This window comes from Diabrotica virgifera, chromosome 5 (genome assembly GCF_917563875.1).
Source record: "Diabrotica virgifera virgifera chromosome 5, PGI_DIABVI_V3a".
In the NCBI taxonomy this organism is placed as follows: Eukaryota; Metazoa; Arthropoda; class Insecta; order Coleoptera; family Chrysomelidae; genus Diabrotica; species Diabrotica virgifera.
Window position 1 is genome coordinate 118,823,373 of NC_065447.1, and position 27,056 is coordinate 118,850,428.

The 27,056-nt window shown below is 31.4% G+C and overlaps 1 protein-coding gene and 2 long non-coding RNA genes across 4 annotated transcripts in view; 2 read left to right on the forward strand and 1 right to left on the reverse strand.

Annotated features, from left to right (window-relative positions):
- The first annotated feature begins 1,331 nt into the window (after positions 1-1,331).
- Positions 1,332-3,615, forward strand: LOC126884340 (uncharacterized). The gene is made up of 2 exons (XR_007697967.1): positions 1,332-2,745; positions 3,093-3,615. It is a non-coding gene; the product is annotated as an uncharacterized LOC126884340 (long non-coding RNA).
- A 6,221-nt stretch (positions 3,616-9,836) lies between these two features.
- LOC126884332 (uncharacterized) lies at positions 9,837-11,880 on the reverse strand. 2 transcript variants are annotated; one of them, XR_007697954.1, is made up of 2 exons: positions 11,577-11,880; positions 9,837-11,494 (listed from the first exon to the last, which is right to left on the reverse strand). It is a non-coding gene; the product is annotated as an uncharacterized LOC126884332 (long non-coding RNA). The 2 variants fall into 2 exon arrangements; XR_007697955.1 differs by having other exon boundaries at positions 11,566-11,880.
- Positions 11,881-12,000: 120 nt separating this feature from the next.
- Positions 12,001-27,056, forward strand: part of LOC126884327 (phenylalanine--tRNA ligase beta subunit-like) — a 57,414-nt gene continuing 42,358 nt past the window's right edge. The window contains exons 1-3 of the mRNA XM_050650268.1: positions 12,001-12,270; positions 12,340-12,395; positions 21,596-21,756. Of these exons, the coding sequence (XP_050506225.1) occupies positions 12,213-12,270; positions 12,340-12,395; positions 21,596-21,756 (275 nt within the window). The 5' untranslated portion in view covers positions 12,001-12,212. The remainder of the gene's footprint in view (positions 12,271-12,339; positions 12,396-21,595; positions 21,757-27,056) is intronic.

Below are 27,056 nucleotides of genomic sequence, written 5' to 3' on the forward strand. Positions count from 1 at the left end.
TCGTATACCTACATGGCTCCCAAACTATATAATACTATTCCGGACTATATAAGGTACATTGTTAATTTATATAGTTTTAAACACCAATTGAAAATATTTCTTTTGAATACAGACAGATCAATTATACACAACTACTTTGATATATTATAATGATCCATTGGTAGATTGAATTGTTAGATTTAAATGTTTTTGTTACCTTTTATTATATTATTAGACATTAATATTTTTAACTTAAATTGATTTTTATAAATTTTATATTGTACATATTGTTGAATTTATATTTCCCTCGAATTAAATAATCTATATTATTTTAATTTCAAATTTTTATACATAGTTTTATAGATTATAAATTATACCTATTTACTATTTATATTATTATGTAACCGAAACAAGTGTGTAGACACTTATCAGTATATGTACTACTTTATTCAAATATTTTATTTATATATGTATACAAAGCTGTAAATTTTTTTTTGAATAAAGTTCATTCATGACTATAAATAAAATTATGTTCATTCATGACTATTGGCCATGAGCCGATGGGTAGAGGGGATTTGACAGCTTTCTCCAGCGCTGTTAGTGGCAGTTTTGTGCATTTATCTGATAAATTTAAATGGCGCGCCATGGGTAGAGGAGAGGGGATTTGACGGTTTTCGCCACAGCTGTTAGTGCAACGTTGCCACATTTAGTAGATTTCTACTTTTTTGGTAGATTTTTGATATTTTTTAAAAAATTCTAGTAGGCAATATTTTTTAGTAGATTTTTGGTATATTTCAACATTTTCTTATGACTAAAATAAAATTTGCTTTTTAATAGTATTTACCCCATTTCTAAATTAATTTTTAGACATTTTGTTACAATTTCCCAATGTCATTACCGAAAATAAGATTCAGGGGTGGAATTCTGTGTACAATCGCTCAGGTTTGTTCCAACACGACCGAGAACCGTCAGGAAACGGTAACGATCCTGCGCAGTAAAGAAAATCCGTTCCAACAAAAATATGATCGTCATCGGATCGTCCTTCCCACTGTTCCAACAAGAATTGTGATCTTTCGGTGACGGTTTCGTGATGATCATTTCAGTAATCGGGCAAATGCATAATGTGCTGGTTGGACTGACTTGAGCACTAGGATTTAATTCTTTAAATTTTTTGAGCCTTTGATCGACTAAAAGCACACAAGCTGTCACCAACAAAAATGACAAATATATGATTACCGTCATGGGACGATAACTGGGCGATACAATTACAAACATGCGCACAACAAACGGTACAAGCAGTTTCGTGACGGTTTTTGGGCCGTCCAAAAGTTCATGTTGGAACAAACCCCGCCGACCGCTTTCTATCAATGTCAATATATTTGAATTTTTAGTTTTAATTCAAATATTTTCTTGTTTTACAAGTGTCACTTCAGCATCAACTAGCAAAACTAGAAAATAATTCAATTAAAACTAAAAATTCAAATATTTTCACGACAATTGACATCGATAGAAAGCGCAGTGTAGATATCTACATTGCACGGAATCTAGCCCCAGGACGTAGATGATGAATATTAAACAGAAATGAAACTGGATTCTGGTGTAACAAACTTGCAGATTTCAAGTAGCAGTGCAATCAGTACCTATTTCAGGTGTTATTGAAGAGTTCTGGTATTCGGTGGTCGGTGAGCCTGTTAGAAGCTAACGATGGAAAACTAAAATATCTAAGGCCCGGTCTTTTCACCTCCGAATAAAAGTTATTCGGAGGTTATTTGACAGATTTACATGTAATCTGCTGGTTAAACTTCCTAATAAATATTTATTCGGAGGTGAAAAGACCGGGCCTAATTATAATATATGTAACTTTGCAAAACAACAAATGTTGTGTTTGCGTGTTTCTAATGTAAAATGCGAAATAATTGTTTGAAGAATGTGATCCAGATATGCAGATGTTAAAATCAGTGGATGACAAAATATTATATATAAATATTAAATATGAAACTGATAAAAATTAATTATAGTTGGTCATTTTGTTCCCCAGTTAAAATATAAAAAAGTTTGGTTTTTGTTTACAAACAGTCATATTAATTTCTAGTTAAACTCCCTCTGTGGCTCAGTAGTAAGAGCGCCTACTTTTGGATTGAAAGGTCCGAATGGTCGTGAGTTTGAATTTCACCAGGGTAGAGAATTTTTCGTTTATTATAAATTAATAAATGAAAATAGTTTCTATCCTTGGGGGATCGGTACCCACCGGAGGGACCGCAGACGTTCGGATACAATTAGCGTCTCTGCAAAGACAATGACATCGACTTTCCAAAGTAACAAGACACTTACTCAACAGACACACTACACATAAAGTCTACTTTACACTACATGATTTATCACGTGATTTATCATATGATTTTGCCCATGACGAGCCGCATGACAATGCTTATGATAAAACACAATGCTTATGGCAAAATCATATGACAAATCACACAGTGTAAACATGTAAATTTTACTCCATGACCAAATCATATGACAAATCACATGATAAATCATGTAATGTAAAGTCGACTTAACACTAGCTACCTAATTGGTAAAATCCACTGTACCATCACCATGCCAATGCCCATTAGTTGTCGAGGCATTAGCTAAATAAAAAAAATTTCTAGTTAGTCAGCTGTTATTTTTATTATAAAAAGTCATAAATTATATACAAATATATGTTTATAAAATATGAAATAAAATTGTTAATGATTTCCTGATTTCCATATTATTGTTGGAAAGGTATGCCTTTATTTTATTTATTCACCATTAAGAAATATATGGATAACAGTATTAGTGTCTTTTGGATAAATTGGTTCTAAATATTAGATTTATTTACGTTTATATATCTGTATGAAACCAGACATATTGTCGTCCTAATCTGTAAACTGCGAACTCCATAATTCTCTGAAAATGATTTATTACTGCCATCTATTTGAATTACTGTCATGATTGTTCTAAAATTATATTATATGAATGTCTGATTTTAAATAAAGTATTCTCAATCATTGTAAAGAACGCAAATACTCTAATAAAAATAAATTTTTGTAGTTGAAGAATTTCCAAAAAAAATAAAATATTTTTTTTAGGTGAAGCATTTCCAAAAAGCTAATGCTAAACGACTAAATGCTTGGGTGGGGTGATAGCCAGTTCTGATGACATAGCAAATGCACATTGTATGCGTATGGCCGGTAATAGTGAAGTCTGCAGCCATATTGCAGCAATCCTATTTTTAGCTAAGTATGCCCAGAGCAAGACAGACGAAGAAGAACCCAATGCATGTACATATGTTACAGCTACATGGTTTGGAGATAGCAACATATGCATTCTCTGATGAAAAACTAATGAGTTTTGAAACTGTTCGGTCAGAGTGCTTGTTGCGCTCACTAAACGAACTGAAATATAAGAAGTCTTTGGCATTGTGTTGCAGCGATATGAAAATGGTTATTCATTTTTAATTATAATGTACTTCTTCATCATGAGTAATTATGTATTGGTCTTTTAGATGTGTATTTATTTTTGTAATTAGTATCAACTTGTAATGATAATATACATTTATCGTTTAAGGTACGACTATGTTTTGACTCTAAAATAAATGTTTTAAAAATCGAATCCTGCCTCTTTCTGTTAGTAACTACCCATGGATATCACAAATTGTGCTTACTGATAGGTTTGTTCGTAGAACGATCAGCAACTCTTGCCAACCATCAGACACATGCGCATTCGTAGTCTATGAATGCTAACTATTAACTGCACAACGCTAACTGTTAACTGCTCATGCATCTGATGGTAGGCAGCAGTTGCTAATCGTTTGTGTCGTACTACGAACAAACCTATTAGGTCTGGATCCTGTGTACCAAAAAAATTGATTAATAGCAAGCTGAAAATTTGTTAATAGTTTAACGGTGTCCAGTTGGACAAACTTTGATGTATTGTGACACTGGAACAGGGGTAGTTTTAATTGTGAAACAGTTTGGAAACTCAGATTTGGAACATCAGATTACGAAAACATCCCATAAATTTTGTCGGACAGAACATCCAATTGATCTGTTACCCTTTCATTAAATTCTCATGCAAAAATCAGACTGCTATTACTAACCAACATGATTCCTGTAGTTTGACATGGTCTTCTTGTTCTACTCATTAAAATGCCCAGTTGGTGATTTTTTCACCAGTCTGGTTTTTGCATGAGAGTTTAATGAATTGGTAGCAAATCAATTGGAAGTTTTATCTGACAAATTACATAAACATTTTCGTAGTTTGACGTTCCAAATTTTTAACCTGTTCTACAGTTAAACTTCTAGTGTTCCCATACATCAAAGTTTGTCGGACTAGACACTGTTAAGCTATTAATAAATTTTCAGCTTGCTATTAATCAACTTTTTTTTGGTACGCGGGATCCAGGTCTATATGGAATAAATAAATAACAAAACAAATTCCCTGTCAAAACTGCATTTATTTTGAATAGAATGAAAAACAAAATAATATTGTTTTAACAAAATAGGGGATAAATGTTAAAATTTAGTATTAATAAAGTTTGTCACATTGGCCTAAAATTAATGTCACTAATAGTTACGTTAGTGTCACATATAAATAATTGTAATAATATTAATAAAAACCATAATTCCTAGCATGAGTGCGTCCTGTTTTTTGATAATTTAGTTAGGCGAGGAAACATAAATGAGTTTCTAATAGGGCTTTTCATTGATTGTCATTTGTTTCGAGCTTCCGTTAGATGTTGTATAATTCGTGTATAATATTACTATACACGGATTATAGGACATATGACAGAAGCTCAAAACAAATGACTGTGAATGAAAAGCCCTATAGAGGGAACACGAAAAAAATTAACATTATCGGATCAGCTCGACTTTCACAGTTCACTACTATACAAGTCACAGGCATGTTGTCAGCTCTCAAAATCACCAAAAACGTAAAGTTTATAAAGTAATTAATCCAATGAATGTCTTTAAATACTATATTAAGCTCAAAATCACGACAAAAAACAAATTAAAATTAACATTATTCTGATCAGTTGGACTTCCACAGTTCACTACTATACAAGTCACAGGCATGTTGTCAGCACTCAAAATCACCAAAAACGTAAAGTTTATAAACTAATTAATCTAATGAATGTCTTTTAATACTAAATTAGCTAAAAAATCACGACGAAAAACAAATACGAAAAATCAAAAATTACATTGAGTTTAGGTTAAGAACGGTTTTGTGTGCCAACCAAAGATCACGTGATTTAACTTTACAGGTCGATGGATTCCCTAATAGAGAAGTCTCTTTTTTCCTTGTCTAAGAGAGAAGTAGTCCAAGAAAATTTTAGGTTAGATTTATATCACCGAAATGTCAGCTGCGGCTAAAACTCGCCCATAGAGTTATATATTAGCATAGAGAGAGTGTCATTCAGAGCGAAGTGACGACATCATCTTTTTTATTTGGATTAGTGCTGTTTCACTCTTACGCATAGTAAAGCTGCTACAGTTGTCCTCCTCTTCCGTGCCTATATTCACACTGAATGTCATCATAGATTTTCGATACAATGTGTTAGAAAGAGATGCAGCAAACCAGTCCATGAGATCTTGTCGTCAGGAAACGCGGAAGGTAGGCTCCCTCTATGTTAATATATACCTCTATGAACTCGCCCTGATGGAATACAGTGTTGCCAAATTTTGGCTGACAGAAATGTCACTTTTGGCGGGCAATTCAAATTTCAGTAAGTCACTCGAGGACAGTAGACTTGAAATAGTATATTGTGCAACAAGTGCAGAAAGGTACTAATTTCTCACGAGTTTGAAAAGTTGCGGTACGAGCGCAAGCGAGTGCCGCAATTCAAACGAGTGAGAAATTACCTTTCTGCACGTGTTTCACACTATACTTTTTCTACAAGCACAGTTTTTCCTAAAAATAAAAATCACAATTTCCAAGGTTTGTTCCAACACGACCAAGAACCGTCAGATTACCGTTTCGTTACTAGATAATTAACGTTCCATGGGTTCCATGGGAACGAAATAATACGTTCCATGGTACTGCGCAGGACGGTGATCGTTACATGTACGGTTCTCAGTCGTGTTGGAACAAATAGGTACCTATGTGATAAATTTTAAACTGTATTTAATTAATACCTACTAATCAATTTAAATTCCTTATACCTAAATAAATTGCACAGAAATCAGTTAAAAAATTAATGCACTGCCTTAATTTGTTTAAATTTAAACAATTATTACACATTTTTGACATTATATTTATGCAGTCACGGATTTACACAAAACCTACTTCATTCGACATATCTTGCACAGGTTGCTAAATCCTTATTGGTTATTTGATAATTATAAAATGTTTAATAAGAATAAAATTGTAAAATAAAACAGTTGTAACATCCATAATTTAGTTTCTATGCTATAGTTAAATATAATTGTCTTATAGGTTATATATTTGTCTAAAGTCGGATTTATAGTTTGACGTAGCGTAGACGTAGACGTAACGGAGACGCAGTGGAAAAGATCAACACTGAATTTTGTGTACTCGTGTTTATAAATGAACGCAAGCGCCTGACGGAACATAAGAGAAACGTAGCGTAACGGAAGAGATGACCAACTTTCATCTTTTACAGTGCGTTTCTTACGTCTGGCCAATCAAAATTAAGAATTTTGTTCTGTCACCCAAAGTGGACACTCCCTCATCAATTTTGTAAAGATAAAGTTGTTTATCAACATATTCGAATTTAATTATTTGAATACAATGGATGTTAAGTTATTAATTTAATAAAAATATATCATAGTCATTTCAATATTTCAGATAAATATGAGTTGTTTATTAGCCTAATTCGGGGTTATATACACATATTATACGATAGGTAAATCCAATAAACATTTTAAAGACCAGAAATGAAAAAAACTAGTTGGAAATCCCACGGCATGCGGCACCAAGGAGCATATCTTCGTTTATTTCCTAATCCATGTAACACACAAAACAGATAAATATTATAATAAATAGTAGTCTTCTTCTTAACGTGCCCTATCAAGTCCCCTTGACGTTGGCGATTAACATGGCGAAACTGTCTCTGTCTCGAGCTATTCTAAATAGGTGTTCTGCTTTCTTTATTCCTGTCCACTCCCGGATATTCTTCAACCAAGAGGCCTGCTTTCTACCAATTCCTCTGCGTCCTTCTGTACAAATAGTAGTAAAGGTATAAATAAATAAACACAAAGTTTGTTTATTACTGTTCGCATAATTTATAGGCTATGTTGTTGAATTAGAATTAAGTCATGTTTACTCTTTCTACTCATGCGCAAAAATTCCGCTACGTCGAACTATAAATTGACATAATATTTTCTTACGTTTCCAGTCCGTTTCTTACGTCTCCGTTGCGTCTACGTCTACGCTACGTCAAACTATAAATCCAACTTAAAGTTTAACCACGGATGTAAACAGAATATAACGTTACTCAGAATGCGGTAGTCCACGGATGTAAACAGAATATAACGTTACTCAGAATGAGGTAGTCAACTGTGCAGAAAAGAACTTTGCGGCACAGAAACGCAGGGTTGCCAGATTGGGGGAATTTCCCCCAAATTTGGGGTATTTTTTCTTGTTTGGGGGTATGCACTGAATGGGGGATTTTTTGGAGGAAAATTTTTTCGCATTGGGGTTTTTTGGGGTATAATTTTAAGCACACATTCCATTGCTTGGCCGATTTTGAATTTCAAGTTATAAACTGTGATTCACAAAAATCTTTGAATATAAATTCATTTACAGTCGATTCTGCCATCTAGTACAAACTACTTAACTTATTTTGTAAAGCATTACAGTTTTCTTCAATAGCGACACAACAAAATTTGGTTTTTGGGCGCTTGATGGTGTATTTAAATATTCATAATGGTACCTATGTGAAACACAGAAAATTGTATCTTCAAGTTTAACTTTATTTACTATTCTAGAATTAACTTTGAAGAAGGTTATATTTCTGGTGTGTTCAATAATAAGCATAATTAATTTAAATTAGTGTTTGTAGACGTGTTAATCTAAAAATATGCCTAAAGAAAAGGAGTATACCCGAAAATACCGACTTGCTTGGGAATCGGATGCGGAACTTAAAGAAAGGTAATCTGTTTAATAGAATTTTAATGGTGTGGGTCATTAATAATTAATTATTCTATGTATGATGGATTGGTCCTGTATCAGAAGATGACACAAAATCATTTTGTGATATGTAAATGGCAGATTTACAATATATTGTATAAAATCTACTAAAATTTACACTGGTACAATGACACTTGACAGCCAAAAAAGAAGAAAAAATGACAGATGACAGCCCAAAAAGAAGAAGAAATGACAGATGACAGCTCATAAAAAGAAGAAGAAATGGCAGATGAATTTTGGGGGATTTTTTTTAAAAAATGTCATTTTTGGGGGAATTTGTAGTTCAGGTTGGGGGAATTATATAAATCGGTCTGGCAACCCTGCAGAAACGTCACTTTGCGGCACAGAAACGTCACTTTTCTGCACACTAATGTCAAATATCTCATACTGTGAGAAAATATCAAGTTTGCTAACATAAAACCGTGCACCAGAAAAGTGCACTTTGAATAGTGCTTGTAGAAAAAAATAATATTTTCATTTTTTTCAGTCATTTCAGTATATATGGAGGACGGAGGCTACTGATTGATAATTCCGTTCATCTTAGATGTGTTCAATTGTATGTAATTATTATAATATGTATAATATGCAAATATTTGTTTGTATGATTGTTTTTAGACTACAAATAACAGAGATATAATATAATACCATACATTGATTAAAGAATAGGATTGAAATTGATGTCTATAATTTTTTTTTGTTGAAGTGTTCAAATGCCAAGAGCCAGGAAGGATGTAGTAAAACTGAAGAACAAAAAAAGGAATACATGATATGGATTAATAGTAATAAGGTGTAAGGCGTACAGAAAAATGAAACGAAAGCTTAAGAGATAACCAAAACAATGATAATAAATAACAAGGAAGGCCTAAACAACAGAGAAATAAAGTGCAATCAGATAACATTAAAAGAAGTATCAACGTATGAATACCTAGGTAGGGAGTATAATAACTCACGACGGGAAAATAGACGCTGAAATTGCAAACGAAGGAAATAAATCGACACGAATATTTTATACCTTAAATAAACCCATACTAGGACATAAATACATACAAATGGAAGTGAAAAGGAAGATGCATAATACAATAACAAGACCAGTAATAACCTATACAAGGCAAAAATTGGACAATACAGAAGAAACATGAGTCAAAAATAGAAGCAATGGAGATGAAACACTTATAAGAACGATTGCAGGAAAATGAAAATGGGGTAGAATAAGAAATAAAGAAGAGAAATAGAGCCAATATTATATCACATCCAAAATAAACAACTGGAATGGTATGGACATATCATAAGAATGAAACCAGAAAGGATGGCCAGGAAAATTCTGGAAATGGGAAACACAACAAAAAGGAGAAGAAGACATCCCCGAAAGAATTGGAGGGATCAAATAGAGGATATAGTACATGTACGAGGGAAAACGAAAGAAGAAATGAAAAGCCTAGCCAAAAACAGAAAAGCGTAGAAAAATGGGTGAAAGAAACAACAAACCATATAATCTGACACTGTAATAGGCATAAGGAAAAAAGACAAGAAGAATAGATAAACTGAACGAACATTCATTAAAAATTCTTGTTTTATGTAAATTCTATCTATAAAATTTACATTTATATTGAATTTAAATATATGGATTTGTTGATACTTTTTTCAAAAAAAAAGAAGTTCGATAAAGAAACAACAGTTCAGAATAATTATAATTATTTTATTTGTTCTTAAAAATATCACAAAACTAAAATAAAAATAATACAAATGAAAATAAAATATACAAAACTACAACCACCCATTTAATATGAATATACCTTTGGCCGCCCTTTAATGGTAAATTAATTTACAAATGCTTGCATGTAAGAACAATGTAAAATTAGTATGGCAGAGGATCACCAGGAAATAATACGAAATTAAATAGCATTTCAACTGATTTTTGTAACTCTACACAGAAAGCAAACATTTTGTTTTTATTTTAACTAAAACTTTGGTTTAATAGTAAAGTTTTTATTATTATTTTGTGTATCTGATGAAACGCATTTTCTTAATACTTAAAAACTTAAGTAACATCAATTTTTTGGTGGTTTCGGTCTACCTGGGGTAAAAACTGAACATACTTTTTTATGAGAAAATGGTGGAGAGTCTAAATTTGGGTTAATATTGAAACAATGAAAAAGTGAAGCTGAAAGTTTCAAAATTTTATGCCTATTTTGTATAACAAAGTATAATAATATGTCCTTAGACTACTCGTTAAACATGTCTTACACAAACATATGGCAAATATCATCAAAAGCTAAACGAGTTAAAAATATTTACTATAACTTTCTTCTACTCCCGCAAGAAGTAGATTTAATGTTGTTCATTATAAAAATAAGATATTTATATTTTTAATTAAAAATATATGTTTTAATACTAGGTAATACATACAATACTGGAAGTATAACATTTAAAATGAAAATAAACCAATAATTTTATTGCATCTATAAGTAAGCGTCCTATGATGGCCACATCTACACTAAATTTAAAATTAAGATGCAGTAGAAATAAACAAACCAAGACAAGTTAAATGTTACTATTAGGAGCATTCCCGAATCATAATTCACAATGTACAAACTTTGGAAATCATGATTTGGGATTTACAATGTATATACATTGTAAATTATGATTCGGGAGTGCTCACAGTAGCATTTAAAGTGTCTTGGTTTGTTTATTTGTACTGCATCTTGAATTTAGTATAGTATATTTCTATAAATATTTAGGTAAATTTAAATACCAAAACAAAATAAAATATGTTATTACCACTGAATGTAAAAAATATTTAAGTACAGTAAAAACTATTAAAACTCTATTTTGTCTATTTTGTGAAAAGTTACTATTCACAAAGTTTATTTAGCAATAATGTATCAAACCCTGTATTACCACATCTGAGAAAGACAGTACCTCCGTTGACTAGGGTAGGTTTGTGACTATGGCCACTAATGTAGACACAATGAAATTCCAGGTTAATGTATGTAAGTGTAAATAATATGAAATGGAGATTTATTATTTTTATAACAATACAATAATTTCGATGGTTAAACAGATTAGGTTAATCTTCATTGTACAGATCTATTTATTCTTACAAGATCTTTCCTTAGAACACTTAGAAATCAAATGCACATTGTTTCTCACTGGCCCTGGGAATAAAAATTATGGTTACTATTGATTTGTACACCAAGTTACTTCAGGCAGGTAATATTTATATTAACCATATACTTTGTTTCTATAAATGTTTAGATCAATTAAAAATGGTCTTCATTTGCCAATCTGTTAACATTTTTTCAACTCATGTACTGAATGTTCCATTAATTTCACATTTTCCCTAAAACAATATCAATGTAAAATCAAAAATATTCCTTTCATGACTGCATTTATTTTTGGAACTTTACATACCTTATACTTACATTTAACAAGAGTAGAGACATGTTTACATTTTCCACTATTTTCTGCTTTACAAGAACATAACATTTGGCTAATGCTCATGCCATTTGTGAAAGATAGGGTTCCTTTAATTTCGTGGGGATTGGACCTTACTGAAGGAATAAACCATATTATATTTTGATGGTATGCTCAGAACTTTCCTCTATTTTTCCAGCCAAAATAAGATAACCAGAGTTTAAAACTTCTTGAATTTTCAGTACCCAAGAACTTCAAATATCCCACGATACTACTTAACTTCATGACTAAAAAATAGAACCAAATAGAAAGTAGAACTTCAACAAAACAAAATAGAACGAATAGAACTTTGAAAACAAAACCAAATTTGTTTTTGACAGAATGACTTGAATGACAGACGATTTGTGACGGAACGGAACAGTAAATTAGGCAACATTGTATTCCATCAGGGCGAGTTGGTTTTAGCCGCAGCTGAAATGTCACGTTGCCGTTGCCATTTATTTATTTCTGGCTTCATGCTTCATAGTTGTTGGAACAGACATATGTATAGGAATATAGGAAGATATAATATATCTTTATATTATAAAAGTTACATAGATTAGTATAATATTTCATCACCTTGAATAAAAATCTTTCTATTTATAATGCCGACAATTGGAGTTAATAGGGATTTATTATTTAAATCCTTAGGGAAAACTTACAGTAAGTGAATGTTATTTAATTTTATTTATTAAGGAAGGTTGTGCATTACATAGTTTTTCTATTTTTTAGCTGATGATGAATTCCAGGTCCTTTGTTTTGAATTCGGTTTGGAACTAGATGAAGTGGTAGGTGTACAAAGATATTAACAATACATGACTACCTATATTAATACGGAAACTAGTAAAAACAATATCCATAAATATTGACATTGATTTTCTACTAGATTAATGTGTTAATCCATTGTGGAAAACCACTACAAGCACATTTTTGACACCTTACACCTATTTGGCTATAATATCAATATTAACACCTTTAAATTGTTTAAGTAGGATAACTTCCAAGGTTTTTAAGTTAATTTTTACTATAAAGGTACAGTTCCGACAACGACTACAGATGTCAGTTACAGTGGTCACTGTGACAGACTTCACTACTTTCCACTATTAATTTGTATGAGACTGGTTCTGACTGCAATTGCTGTCCGGCAGAGCGTCAGTTGCTAATGATTATACAAATTAATAGTGCAAAGTAATGACGATTGTCATGGTGACAACTGTAACTGCCATCTGCACTCGTTGTCACAATCGTATCTTAAAACTTTCTGAATTTTCTGTATATGTTCTGACTATAACTTTAATAATTAGTTTTTTTCAATGTCAATGATTCGTATCAAAATACCTATGTAATTTATTAAATGAACTAACAAGAGAGAATCCTTCAAGTGGGCATCCAAGAAAGACAAATAATTTTAGCAAAACTGATAGAATTTAAATATGATGGTCATAAAACTATGTATAAAATACACTCCACATCAGAGAAAACGGGCCACCCATATATTTTAAAAAATTTTGCATCTTTTTATTTTTTCCTTATTTATATCAAATTAAATCTATTGTGTTTTGAGGCAGTTACTCTCGTAGTATGTTAGCCTACATTATCATTAGTATCAAAGGAAAAACTTAAGATTTATACATTAAGAGCAAACAGTAGCAATCAACAGGTAGCAACAAACACGTTCCAAGATTGTGGCTATAATTGTGAATATTTTGTCGAGATATTTGGCACACATATTAGTAATATAATAAAGAATGGCGATACAGAGCCCAATTTCAGAAATATGTTAGTATGTGGAAATTACTCTATAACTAAATAAAATATTGAAAAAAGGAGCCTGTACCGCCATTAAGAAAGACAAAGAATACACTTTCTTCAAATAAACTTTTTTATCCCGTGCCTAGATTTTATGTCACATTGGAACTACTAAAAATCGATTTTTTTATAACAAGAAATCGAACGTCACTGACTTGGCAACATTTCGCGCCTATGTGTATAAAAATTATTGTTTTTGATAGTGTAAACATCACTGTCAGTGTCGAATTACCGATGCACTGTTGCCTCACTTTTGAAAGTTCGCAGAACTTTCGCAATCTTGGACCACGTTTGTTGCTACCTGTTGATCGCTACTGTGTGCTCTTAATAAATGTATCAAAAATTTCAATGCAACATGACAGTTACAATTACAATAATTGAATATTGAATTATTATAGAGTCAAAAAAAGGCAATTACCACTTGTTTCAATGATATCGATACATTTTAGGCAAAGTAACGTGACATTTTTGAAAATCATGTTTTTCCATTAAACAAACGCTATTATTGTTCAAAAGGCACTGCCAAAGTGTAGTAAGCCTATACATATATTATGTTTAAAGTAATTCTAGGCTTACTACACTTTGGCAGTACCTTCTAAACAATAATAGTGTTAGTTTAATGGAAAATCATGATTTTCGCCAAAAATGTCACTTACTTTACTTTGCCAAAAACGTATCGATATGTGTTCAGAAGGCCACTGAATTTTACTAATTTAATTATCTTCAAGGTACTGTGTTACAATCCTTGCTGTGTGTGGTCTCGCATTATCTCTTAACCTTTACTTAATGCAATTAAGAGTTTTATATTCTCCATTGGAGTGCATACGGGTCACATTATCCGTATGCATGCCAATGGTGAATATTAAATTCTTAATTGTATGTCAAAAAATGCACAATAACTACCTTTTAAAACCTACTAAATTTCATTATGTATTTGAATTTCTCAACCGGTATTAAAGCAATAAATAAATCGTCAGTTTGTAAGAAAAAATTGAATGTCGCTTGTCTCGGAAACGAAGCATTTGCTGACATACGTTTATAAATTATAAAGCAAACAGTCGTTATTTTTCCATGCAAAATTGCTCCTTAAAGTTTGTCACACTTATTTAGAAACACCCTGTATTGATGAAGAACATGGCTAGCTATTAAAGTACCTTAAAGTAACTTCTTTATTATCCAACATAAGCAAATTAATCCAAAAACAGAATGTTAAGAAAACCTTAGGCTATAGTTTGGTTTTAATTTCGGTATTTTATAAATGCTAGAATGTCTCAAAGGGTATGGTGAACTTTTAGAAAAAAAAAAACAGTTTGATTGGTACACCCGGTATACATAGTGTGACCAACTCCAATTCAGTCGAATTAAGGACAAGGCTGAAAAAATACCTGAAATCCGGGACTTTTCAATGAAAATCAGGTCTTTTTTTTAATATACAGGGTGAGTCACCACTAACGGGACGGAAGATTACAGGGAAATGGTAAAAGATTTGAAAACATTTTTAAATATAAGTTTTAATAGTTTGTAAGTTGATAAAAGCTACATTTTAAAATTATTTTCAAATATACAGGGTGTCCCAATAAATGGTGGCGTATCAAAGTTATATTTTTTCTTATGGAATACCCTGTATTTTATTGCATTTTTTAATTGTCCCTAAAAAATAAGGTATAGTTTCATAAGGCTTCCCTATACCTATGTACAGAGTGTTCTGAGTTATGTTGACTTTTCTTAAAATGTAAAGTTTTAAAAGAAGGCTTATTCTCAAGTTATTTAAGAAATTATAAAAATATTACTTTTACATATAAATTGTTGGATATTGATGGAATGTAATCCATGATTAATTATTACACATTTATCTACAGGGTGTTCAAAATTTACAGTTTCATAATTGAAGTATTCAATGTGTCATATGATGCTTATTTTAAATGGAACACCATGTATATTAATAAATAATTATACTTGACAAATTTACCTCTTTCGAATGGTATATGGATGTCCTATACCTAGGTCTCATAGTTCTTGCGTAATTTACAATTATTTAAATTCTTAGTCTGTAAATCGATTTTAAAACAAAAGTTGAAGTTAATTAATGTCATTGTGTGACATTGTCATTTTATGACAATACGGTCTGGTAATTATCATATAATTAATGCATACCATGATTGATTATTACACATTTATTTACAGGGTGTACAGTTGCGTTACAATTTACAGTTTCATTATTGGATTATTCAATGTTGGTTATTTTATTAGAACACCATGTATATTAATCAATGATTAGGTATACTAAACACAGGTTTCTCTTTCGAATGGTATATAGATTTTTTATAACTAGGAGTCATAGTTTTTGCGTAATTTACAATTTTGTTAAACGGTACATCGATCTTAAAAATATTTATAGTCACTTTCCATTTTTAAACCCATCATCTTGGCATAGTTGTTATAGAGTGTAGTTGTAAATAAATATGTAGGTATATTTTTATTTGCTGATTTGTAAAATAAATTTTTTCATTATTGAAAATAATTAAATACATAACGAAACATATAGAATCTTATTAAAACAAATACATAAATAACACAAAATGAACCACAACTTACTATAAGTAAAAAATTATCAGTTATGTAATACATGTTCAAAATGTTTATACAACAAGCGATTTTAAATGATTTGTTTACATTATTTAACACAGTATTTAACACAGACGCAAAAGCGTTCGAAAAATATCATCTAAAGTAGTAGGGTAGCAAGTGTATCATTTACAATATTTTTAATATAACCCCATTTAAAAAAATTCATCTTGGTCAATCCTGGTGACCTAGGTGGCCAAATATAGGTATGGACCGAATCTATCTATCCATTTCTAAATTTTATGTTGAGGTTGTTCTTAACATCACGTCAAAAATAAGCTGGAACTCTGTCGTCCAATTGGAGCCACATGTTTGTTCATACGCTAAGTGGAAGGCTATAAGATGGATATGGATCCAAAAAACTAGTTTTAAAAAATTTAAAGAAGTTGCTCCATTCAGATTTTCGTCAAAAAAATATGGGTCGATAACGTATTCGCTCAGAATACTGCCCCAAACATTAACACTTCATCGATGTTGGCGATCAACAGTAAAATGTTTGTTTACTGTCTCATAATAAAATGAAAGCTATGTCTATTAAATAGACGATTATTATGAAAAGTAGGTAGATTCGCCTGTACACAATACATTTTAAAAAAAAATCAGGATTTTCTCCAAATTCTAAAGTCTATAAACGAAAAGTGAAACGTTCCTGTTCTGTCTAATGCTGGTGTAGTTGAGTTTTATACGGATGATAGTGGTTTTTCTTATGTATTCTACATACACTCGTTTGACTCGAAATTTTTTACGTACTAGTATTTGGGTTTTCCGTAACAGAAAGCAGGACATCAAGTTCGTTGACGTCATCAAAAATAAATGGTTTATTTTTATTTAACTTTTCGTACCTATGCAACATTACCAGTACACGGAATCTATCGAGAAATCTCTCAAAAACGTCCTTTTTTGGGTGTCTTCTATCAGGATACTACTTTTAAGCGCAAACATTAGAAGCTAAGAGACAATTTTAAAAATATTCCCCAATGCAAAGTAGCATGTCTACTCTTTCATAGATAGCGTGATTATTCATTTTTAGGAACAATTAAATTTGAATGTAATTGGCTCAGCCAAAGCCATTTTTAAGTAAAAAAAATTTGAATATTATACACGGATGTTTATAGTTTTGATAATTACCAGATCGTACTGTTATAAACTGACAATGTCATACAATGACATTAATTAACTATATCTTTTGTTTTAAAATCGATTTACAGATTAGGAATTTAAATAATTGTAAATTACGCAAAAACTATGACACCTAGGTATAGGACATCCATATACCATTCGAAAGAAGTAAATTTGTTTAGTATAATTATTTATTAATATACATGGTGTTCCATTTAAAATAAGCATCATATGACACATTGAATACTCCAATAATGAAACTGTAAATTTTGAACACCCTGTAGACAAATGTGTAATAATTAATCATGAAATACATTCAACCAATATCCAACTATTTAGATGTAAAAGTAATGTTTCTATAATTTCTTAAATAACTTGAGAATAAGCGTTCTTTTAAAACTTTACATTTTAAGAAAAGTCAACATAACTCAGAACACTCTGTACATAGGTATAGGGAAGCCTTATGAAACTATACCTTATTTATTGCGGACAATTAAAAAATGCAATAAAATACAGGATGTTCCATAAGAAAAAATAAAACTTTGATACGCCGCCATTTAATGGGACACCCTGTATATTTCAAAATAATTTTAAAATGTAGCTTTTATCAACTTACAAACTATTCAATTTAAACCTTTTTGAAATCTTCTACCATTTCGCTGTAATCTTCCGTCCCGTTAGTGGTGACTCACCCTGTAGAACTTTAATATTATCATTTTATTTATTATTTAACAGTTTTATGTTGACAATGATATTTTTGATGGGATTCAGCCACAATTGGTTGTAATGACAATTACATTTTTGTTAGTTTTTGACGTTTCGACTTCCAATTCGGAAATTGTTCTTAAAAAGGGAAAAATTAAAAAAAAAAAACTGGTGTTAGATTTCAATGTAAATATAACCTTAGGTTAATACAAAAATGTAATTAATTATCATTACAACCAATGATGGCTTAATCCCACCAAAAATATAATAGGGAACTTGCACATAAAAATATTTTTGCATAAAATTGTTAATTTATGTTTAAAAATGATAAATTCAAAATATTACGTCTTAACAATTAATAGTGTACGTACAACAACTGATTATAATTCCGCGCCCGAAATTACCGTTTCAAACAACTTTAAAAGCGCGCGCTTGGGTCTGACGTCACCAACCATGATATTATTTACCACTGTTCTCGTTTGGCTACTGCCTAGTGCCAGACGTGCACTCTGCAGATAATATCTTGTAAAGATTTTCATGCATTCATAATATTATTTTTAGTTTAGGGAAATACATTTTTATTTTACAACATAGGTATCTCAAATGCCAAATTATATTATAAAGTTTGAACAAAATTAAATACCTACATTAATATCGTATTTCTTAAAAAATGTAAGTACATAGATACTACTAAAAAATTACTTATAAAAAAAAAGAAAGAATGTTTTATTATAATATATAAATATATATTTAGTTTAAAATATGAATTTCATTCTCACATAAAGAAATAAAAAATATTTTATGGATGAAACTTTATTTTATCAAATTTTTATTCCATTTATTTTTAATAATTATCAGATCCAAATAGATGCGGGAAAATATTTACACTCCAAAAGTCTTGTGCTATACTAATCAAACTGTCGATAAGATCTGCGTCCTATTCTATCCAAATACATATAAGTAAATTTTGAATTATTTTTAAAGTGTGTATCTGGTACGCAAAATCAACACTTTTTTTTCAAATAGAAACATTATTTGCAACTGTACTTTTGCATTGTACATTGTAACATTGGTTATTTGGTTGTCTATTGGTTATTAAATGTTCCAAATATATGTACTTCTAGTCATAATATTTTGTAATAAACAAAACTAAAACCTATAATTTATAAATATTTTAAATTCATAACAAAGAAGAAAGAAAATAAAAATAACTTAAAAATAAACAAAACTTTTAGTAATAAAAGTCAGAGTAACTAAAAACTATTGTTATAAACAATTTAAACGTGTTTATTAATAATACTTATAATAGGTACGTACTTATTTGCCTCCTCGCATTTCTCCAGTATAATAACTTTCACTGCTTTTTATAAAATTTGCCACCATGAAGACATCAACTACTGTAGATTGTCAGATTAACTTTTTGAAAAACCCTAGTCAGTCATATTATACATTTAAAAACACTACTTTATAAAGTATCACTCAAAATGATCAATTTCAGTTTAAAACTAAATATACTCATTATGGAACTATACAAGAACACAAATACCTTGGAATTTCCAATTAAATAATATGATTAAAATGGAATTAATACAATCCCCAAAACAACCTTTTTTGAACTTTTATTTACAATCAACTTCTACATGAGAGTTTTAAGTAAATGTGAATGAATTTGTAAATAATTTCGAAATATCCTAGCGGCTTTGTTGTCGACTCATAGAAATCTAGCAGGTAGACGTGGGTCGTGACGTCAGACCTGTTTACGCGCCTCTGAAGAAATTTGAATTTTATAGCTTTTTCAATGTCTCGTAATAAGCCTATGGGTTAACAATATTTGTTTTTTTTTTGCATGCATGCGTTTTATGATCATGTTACCTTATACTTTTTAATATTATTTTAATATTTAAAAATATATGCAAGTTCCCTATTGTCAAACATGCCAAAAGAAAACCGCTTCATAACATTTTTATGTTGATTACTTCTTATTATTGTAGCTTGTTTCTTAAAATCATATTTGTCTTGTTTTTTTGTTTATTTAATAAAACTCCAACAGGAATCTTATGATTATTGCTATCTGATCATTACTATGATCAATAAGCAAGTTAGTTCTATATACAAAATATTATAAAAAACTTATCTAAGGTCATATTCAACAATATTCCTTAGGCTCTAATACATTACAGTACTACTAGCTAAGGTGTACACTTTAGCCGCACTTTGCTATGCTTTTTCACTTTCACGCACTTCCCCTAGAACTAGTCATAATAAATCACTTTATAACTAATCAAATAAACTAAAACAGCTAATAACACTAACACAAGCAGTAGCGAGGGTTGCACTTGCACATAACCTAAAAACTTTAATTTGTTGTCATCTGATGTCAGCTGACGAATACATGAAGGAGGAATGTCACAATTTTTATTCTCTGTGGTATGGATGAAGGAGGTAAGTACTTTATCTTGTTACTTACCTCCTTCATTCACTAGATATTTAAAGTAGTGTGGTCAATTACCTCCTTCATACGCTGGCTATCTCAGTTATTTTAAATCATAGAAGACTGTGGATAAGTGGAAAATTTAATTTAGCACTTACCACCTTCATCCTTGCGGATAACTCATTTTCTTAAAAAATGTCACTTACTCCCTTCATCCACTCACCCCTTCAAATGGACAGCCTAAGTCTGACGTCACAAATGTCACAAAATTGGGAGGAGCTTATATTGACTCCAAACAATTTTGTTTGTAATGTTAAATGGTCATAAGGAATTTTTCATTTATGTGCTTTGTGTGGCAAAATAAGACTTCATTTAGGTATTTCGTTAAAGAAACGTGTTAATTAAGAGATTTTTATTCGTTTTTGTTCAGGTGGTTTTTATTCCTTAGTGGTTGAAAATAAACATAACCTCAAAACTGTTTACGTTCTAATCATTACATTAAATTAACTCACCTGGGCAAAAACGAATAATAATCTCTTAATTGACACGTTTCTTTAACTAAATACCTAAATGAAAAGTCTTATTTTCACTTATAATCACCGATCGGTAGAAGAAGTATCGGCCGACCGCGCAAAAGATGAACAAGCAGAATTGCTTATAAAGAGGAAGAAGAAGACTTTATCGAAGGCCTTCTCAAAATCTATTAAATCTACATAGAGGTCTTGGTTTGCATCCAAACATCTCTGCATTAACACACTCAGACTAAACAAAACTTCCCGTGTTCCCAGTCCACTTCTGAATCCAAACTGTGTGTCACGTATGTCCTCTTCTAATTTGTTAAATATTATTTTGTGAATTATTTTTAAAAATACTTCAATGTGTGGCTCATCAATGCTATAGTCCTGTGGTCTGTGCTCTGAACACTCTCTGGCGTTATTCGTCTTAGGGATTGTGACAAAAGTAGAGGAACCATTGCTTTGGTATGATACCTGTTCTATAAATTGTTTTAAAGAGGTTCACCATTATTTCAAGTGTGTCGTCGTCTGTAAGTTTCAACAATTCTACAGGAATTTCATCTGGTCCTGCAACTTCACCCCCTTTAGTGTTCCTTATAACATATTCTATCTCGCTTTTTAGGACTTCAGGATATGAATATGACTAGAAATTTAGAAAAGGGGAGAAAAATAGTCAATTCATGTAGGCAGCAGCTAAGCTCGCAGAACTAAATTATTATTTTGAGATGTAATAACTTCATAAAGTTGTATTAAAATTATTGTTAAAATCCAGTATTTTTTATAGACAACAGAAAAGCAGATGATAACAAAAGAACAAGGAGAAGATCGACAGGTTACAGTTAATGCTTCTGAAGATGTAATATATAGGATCGATATCCCGGCTAATCGTTATGATCTACTTTGTTTAGAAGGATTGGTTCAAGGAATTCTAGTATTTCAAGGAAAGTAAGTATTTACGAACGCACTCTTAACCTCAATATCAGTCAATATGTCATCTGTGTAAAAGCCAATTATTGTAACCTTCAAAGTTCTCAAAATATGTTTGTTCTCGAGAGACGACACCATTGTGCATCAAATAAATCTTTAATAATAAGAACATTTTAACACAGTTTTACAGGAAGCAGCATGGAACTCAACACCATTACCTACAAATCGACATATGAACAAACACTGTTCCAATACAATACATGAAAAAATAATTGAGAAAAGAAAAAGAATTGAGAAAACAATGGCAATTATCAAGATCACCTCAAAGTAAAACAAACCTCAATAAAGTACAAAAAGACCTAAAAAAATTTAAAATAGCAGAAAAAAATGCAAGCTTTCAGGAATACCTACAAAAACTAGATGCAACTCAAGACACTGACTACTCGTTGTGGAAGGCTACAAGGTCTCTACGAAGGCAGAACTATACAGTCCCACCACTAAGAACACAAACAGGACAATGGGCGAGAAGTCCTCTAGAAAAGGCCGAAACATTTGCGACAAACCTTAAAAAAGTCTTTACACCAAATGAGGGAAATTATTCACTACAAACTGAAGAAGAAATTATTTCGATACTCACAAAACCTTATCAACTAGAACTTCCTGAAAAAAAATTCACAAAAAATGAGGTAAAAAATATTATACAACACAACATCGATCCAAAAAAGGCTCCAGGATACGACCTGATTACAGGAAAAACTCTTCAGCAACTCCCAGAGAAAGGCTTCCAATTTCTGACACAGTTATTTAACTCTATAATGAGACTAGGTCATTTCCCATCACAATGGAAACTAGCACAAATAACAATGATACTAAAGCCAGGAAAAGAACCAGAAAGTGTACAGTCCTACCGTCCTATTAGTCTTCTTCCAGTGGTATCCAAAGTTTTCGAAAAGCTGACACTTACTAAGCTAATGCCTATACTAGAAAACAAAAAACTAATACCACCACACCAATTTGGGTTTATAAAACAACATTCAACAATACAACAGGTACATAGAATTGTAGAGAGAATCAACGAGGACTTTGAAAATAATAGGTACTGCTCGGCGGTATTTCTGGACGTAAGTCAGGCATTTGATAAAGTCTGGCATCAAGGCCTATTATGTAAACTAAAACAGAATTTACCTACAAATTACTATATACTCTTAAAGTCATATATCACCAACAGAAACTTCCAGGTAAAGTATGAGAATGAATACACAAACATACAACAAATTCTCACTGGGGTGCCCCAAGGAAGTGTACTAGGACCTATATTATACCTTATATTCACTGCTGACTTACCGACAGATACACATATATCACTACAGCCACATTTGCGGATGATACGGCAATACTATCATCGAACAAAAATCCCAAAATAGCCTCAGAAATCTTACAAAATAATCTAAATAAAATTCAACAATGGATGACAAAATGGAGAGTCAAAATTAATGAAAACAAATCGCTACACTTAACATTTACCACGCGTATGGAAACATGTCCGGCTGTATACTTAAACGATAAAGGAATCCCACAAGGGGATGAAGTCAAATATCTAGGTATGTACTTGGACAGAAGATTAAACTGGAGGAAGCATATATTTACTAAGCGAAAACAACTGGGTCATAAGTTAAGAACCATATATTGGCTGTTGGGCAAAAAATCAAAACTATCAACTGAAAATAAAATATTAATCTACAAATCCATCCTAAAACCAGTGTGGACTTATGGGATAGAATTATGGGGAACCGCTGCACATTCCAACATTGAAATAATACAAAGATTTCAGTCCAAAATATTGAGATCAATACTAGGGGTTCCATGGTTCATAACCAATGAAGCCATCCATCGGGACGCCGGACTACCATACGTCAAAGATGACATCAAAAAGTGCGCGAAAAAACATACAGAGAAACTTAAAGTGCATCCAAACGTGTTAGCAAAAAATTTAGTGAATAAACCGCGTAATGTTCGTAGGTTAAAACGAAAAGTTCCGTTAGAGTTAAGTGAACAATAGGTACTAAATTAATGTGTATAAGTTTATGTCAGAAATAGTCAGTGTTGTAGGCTAAGTTTTAAAAAGGGGTGCATCATTGGATGCCTTCCTACATGTCATTCCTAATTATTGTCAGTCCTATTACTTATTGTCTGTTATCTACCTAAACATTTAGGTTTAGATTGTATAGATATATTGTAATAAATGTGGGGTTAATAAAAAAAATAACCCGAAACGTTATAATAATAATTGTTATTTTTATGTTTTTTTTGAAAGGTGCAAACAGAGTTACCATGACCACTTGCAAGCTGTAAGCCACCTTATTTTGCCTTTACTCTAACTCTGTACCTACGTCAGGGAATTTATGTCTATTCTTGGATAACTTAAATAATTTATTTATAATACTTGTAATAGCTCAAATTGTAGGTTTTTTAATTTACTACAACTTTCTTTTTAAAAGTTTTTGTCTACAATATCAGCTGCAAAATTAAAAATCTTTAAGAATTGCAAATTTAACAAATGAAAAGCGCACAAATTTTAGTACAAGTTATTCCTGCCATCGTCCTTTACAACACCTGATAGGCTTCAAAAATTCCTGAATTATAACAGGGTTTTTTACCCACAGCCTGGGGTATTAAGCGAAAAACAATATTTATCAAATAAACATTTTTTCCTGTTTTCGGACAACAGTAAGATGTATTTCGAATTAAATAAAATATATACATTCTTCTTTTTGTCTCAATTAATTTAATTAAAAAACAATTTTTGGGCTTTTTCTTCTTCCTCTGTAGACTAAGAGCCGCTATAGGTGAAATTTCTTAATCATTTTAGGCACGATGGGACACTATAACTTAAATAGTAGAACCTAAAAGAAAACGTTTGAACACTGTGCCGTCACTTTTCAGTGGCACATGCGTCGACAGTGGCGCATCAAACTTTCCACTTCTGGACGGGATAAATAAATTAAAAGTTACCCTCCCTTACTAACAGAATTAATTTTTTGTTATTTTTTTAAGTTCTATGTGATTAACACATAAAATTCAGCGTAATTTTAACCCACCACCCCCTTCCTCCTACCCCCACCATCAAAAACTTCATTTTTCGTTTTTATTTTTTTTTGGTGGGATGCAATCAATTTTAAAATTTCAAAAACTTCACAAGCATAGCTGAGGATTTTATAAAACATGCCTATTTTTTATAGACCCATAGGCAGAGTGTACATAACCTCAAAAAATTTAAAAAAATTTTTTTTTTTTCAAAAAAGCGTATAACTTTTTTTGAGGAATAGCTACAGGTCAAATTTTTTCTTAATTTTGTGTGTTTTACCAAACACTATATTTTTAATTTTTTTCAGATTTTTCTGTAAGGCTCCCCACCTTCAAAAATCCGAAAAACTGTTTTTTGGGGGGTTTTGGGGGATTTTCCCTATTTTATAGACTTCATAATATATCAAATCAATTTTGTTTTTATAGGTTATATGTAACTTGAAGTAAGTGAGTCCTTTAGAATATTTAAAAATCAGAAAAACACGTTCAAACCCCCCAAAACCCCCTTAAAAACAGTTTTTTGGTTTTTTAAAGGTGACCAGCGTAACAAGAAAAATCTGAAAAAAATTAGAAATATAGTGTTTGGTAAAATACACAAGACTAAGAAAAAATTAGATCTGCAGCTATCCCCAAAAAAAAAGTTATATACTTTTTTCCAAAAAAAATTTTTTTTAAATTTTTTGAGGTTATGTACACTCAACCTACAGGTCTATAAAAAATAGACGTGTTTTATAAGAGCCTTAACTATGCTTGTGAATTTTTTGAAATTTTAAAATTGATTGCATCCCACAAAAAAAAATAAAATCGAAAAATAAAGTTTTTGATGGTGGGGGCAGGGAGAAGGGGGTGGTGGGTTAAAATTACGATGAATCTTATGTCTTAATCACATAGAACGTAAAAAAATGAAAAAAACTAAATTCTGGTAATAAGGGAGGGTATTTTTAAATTTATGTATCCCGTCCATAAGTGGAAAGTTTGATGCGCCACTGTCGACGCATGTGCCACTGAAAAGTGACGGCACAGTGCTCAAACGTTTTCTTTTAGGTTCTACTATTTAACTTAGAGGGTCCCGTCGTGCCTAAAATGCTTAAGAAATTTCACCTATAGCGGCTCCTAGTCTACTGGTTTCTATCCGTTTCGGATGTTGGAAATCATATTGGCAATCATAACCTTACTCGCTGCGGCTCGAAACAGTTCCGTTGACGTTTTCTTAAACCATGTTCTCAAATTCCGCAGCCATGATATTCTCCTTCTACCGGGTTCGCGCTTACCTTTGACTTTACCTTGCAATATGGACTGCAGCAGGGAGTAACGGTGCTGATTTCTCATAACATGTTCCAAATACTGCAATTTTATGCGTTTGATGGTATTGTCCTTTTCATGAGCATTTTTCAGTGCGTAACAAATGATAGGAAAAAGGGTAAGTCCGTGATGATACACATTTATGACATTTATTCTAACATGACATTTTAGTTAAATCTGACAGTTGTCACATTTTATTTTCAATTTGGAATAAAAACAAATCAAATGTGTTTCTTGCATTTATAAAATGGTATTTTCTTTGATTTGTATAGTCTTATAAATTATACAGATTATATTTGTAATATTATTATCTAATTAAAAAAAATTATTTTTTTTATTATGGCGCCATCTATCGACAACTAGAATAACTAGAATAAATGTTGTAAATGTCTGTAATCACGGACGTGCCTTTTTTCTGTCACATAAAATTTAATGCGTTAGAAAGAAATCGAAAAACTGTGACGCACTGAAAGATGATCATGAGAAAAAGAATAAACACAATCTCTGGTTCCTTCTTCATTCTTCGTAGAACTTCCTTGTTGGTGATCCTTGCTGTCCATGATATTCTCAGCATTCTTCTATAAAGCCACATCTCAAATGCTTTAAGTTTTTTAATAGTGGTGTCTGTAAGCGTCAATGACTCCGCTCCGTACAACACACAGAGAAAATATAACATTTCAAATGTCTCATTTTTGTATATAGGGATATGTTGTGGCTTTTGAAGATGGCGCTCATTTTGTTAAAGAGCGTTCTTGCTTTTCCTATGCGGCCTTTTATTTTGTGTACATTGGCTCCACTGCTCATTTATAATAGTTCCCAGGAAACAATACTCTTACGCGCGCTATCTGCGTTCCATTAATGTATAGATGAGCCCCGTTTATATTCTCCTTGCTAATAATCATTTGTTTGGTTTTTTTTGCGTATTAATGTTT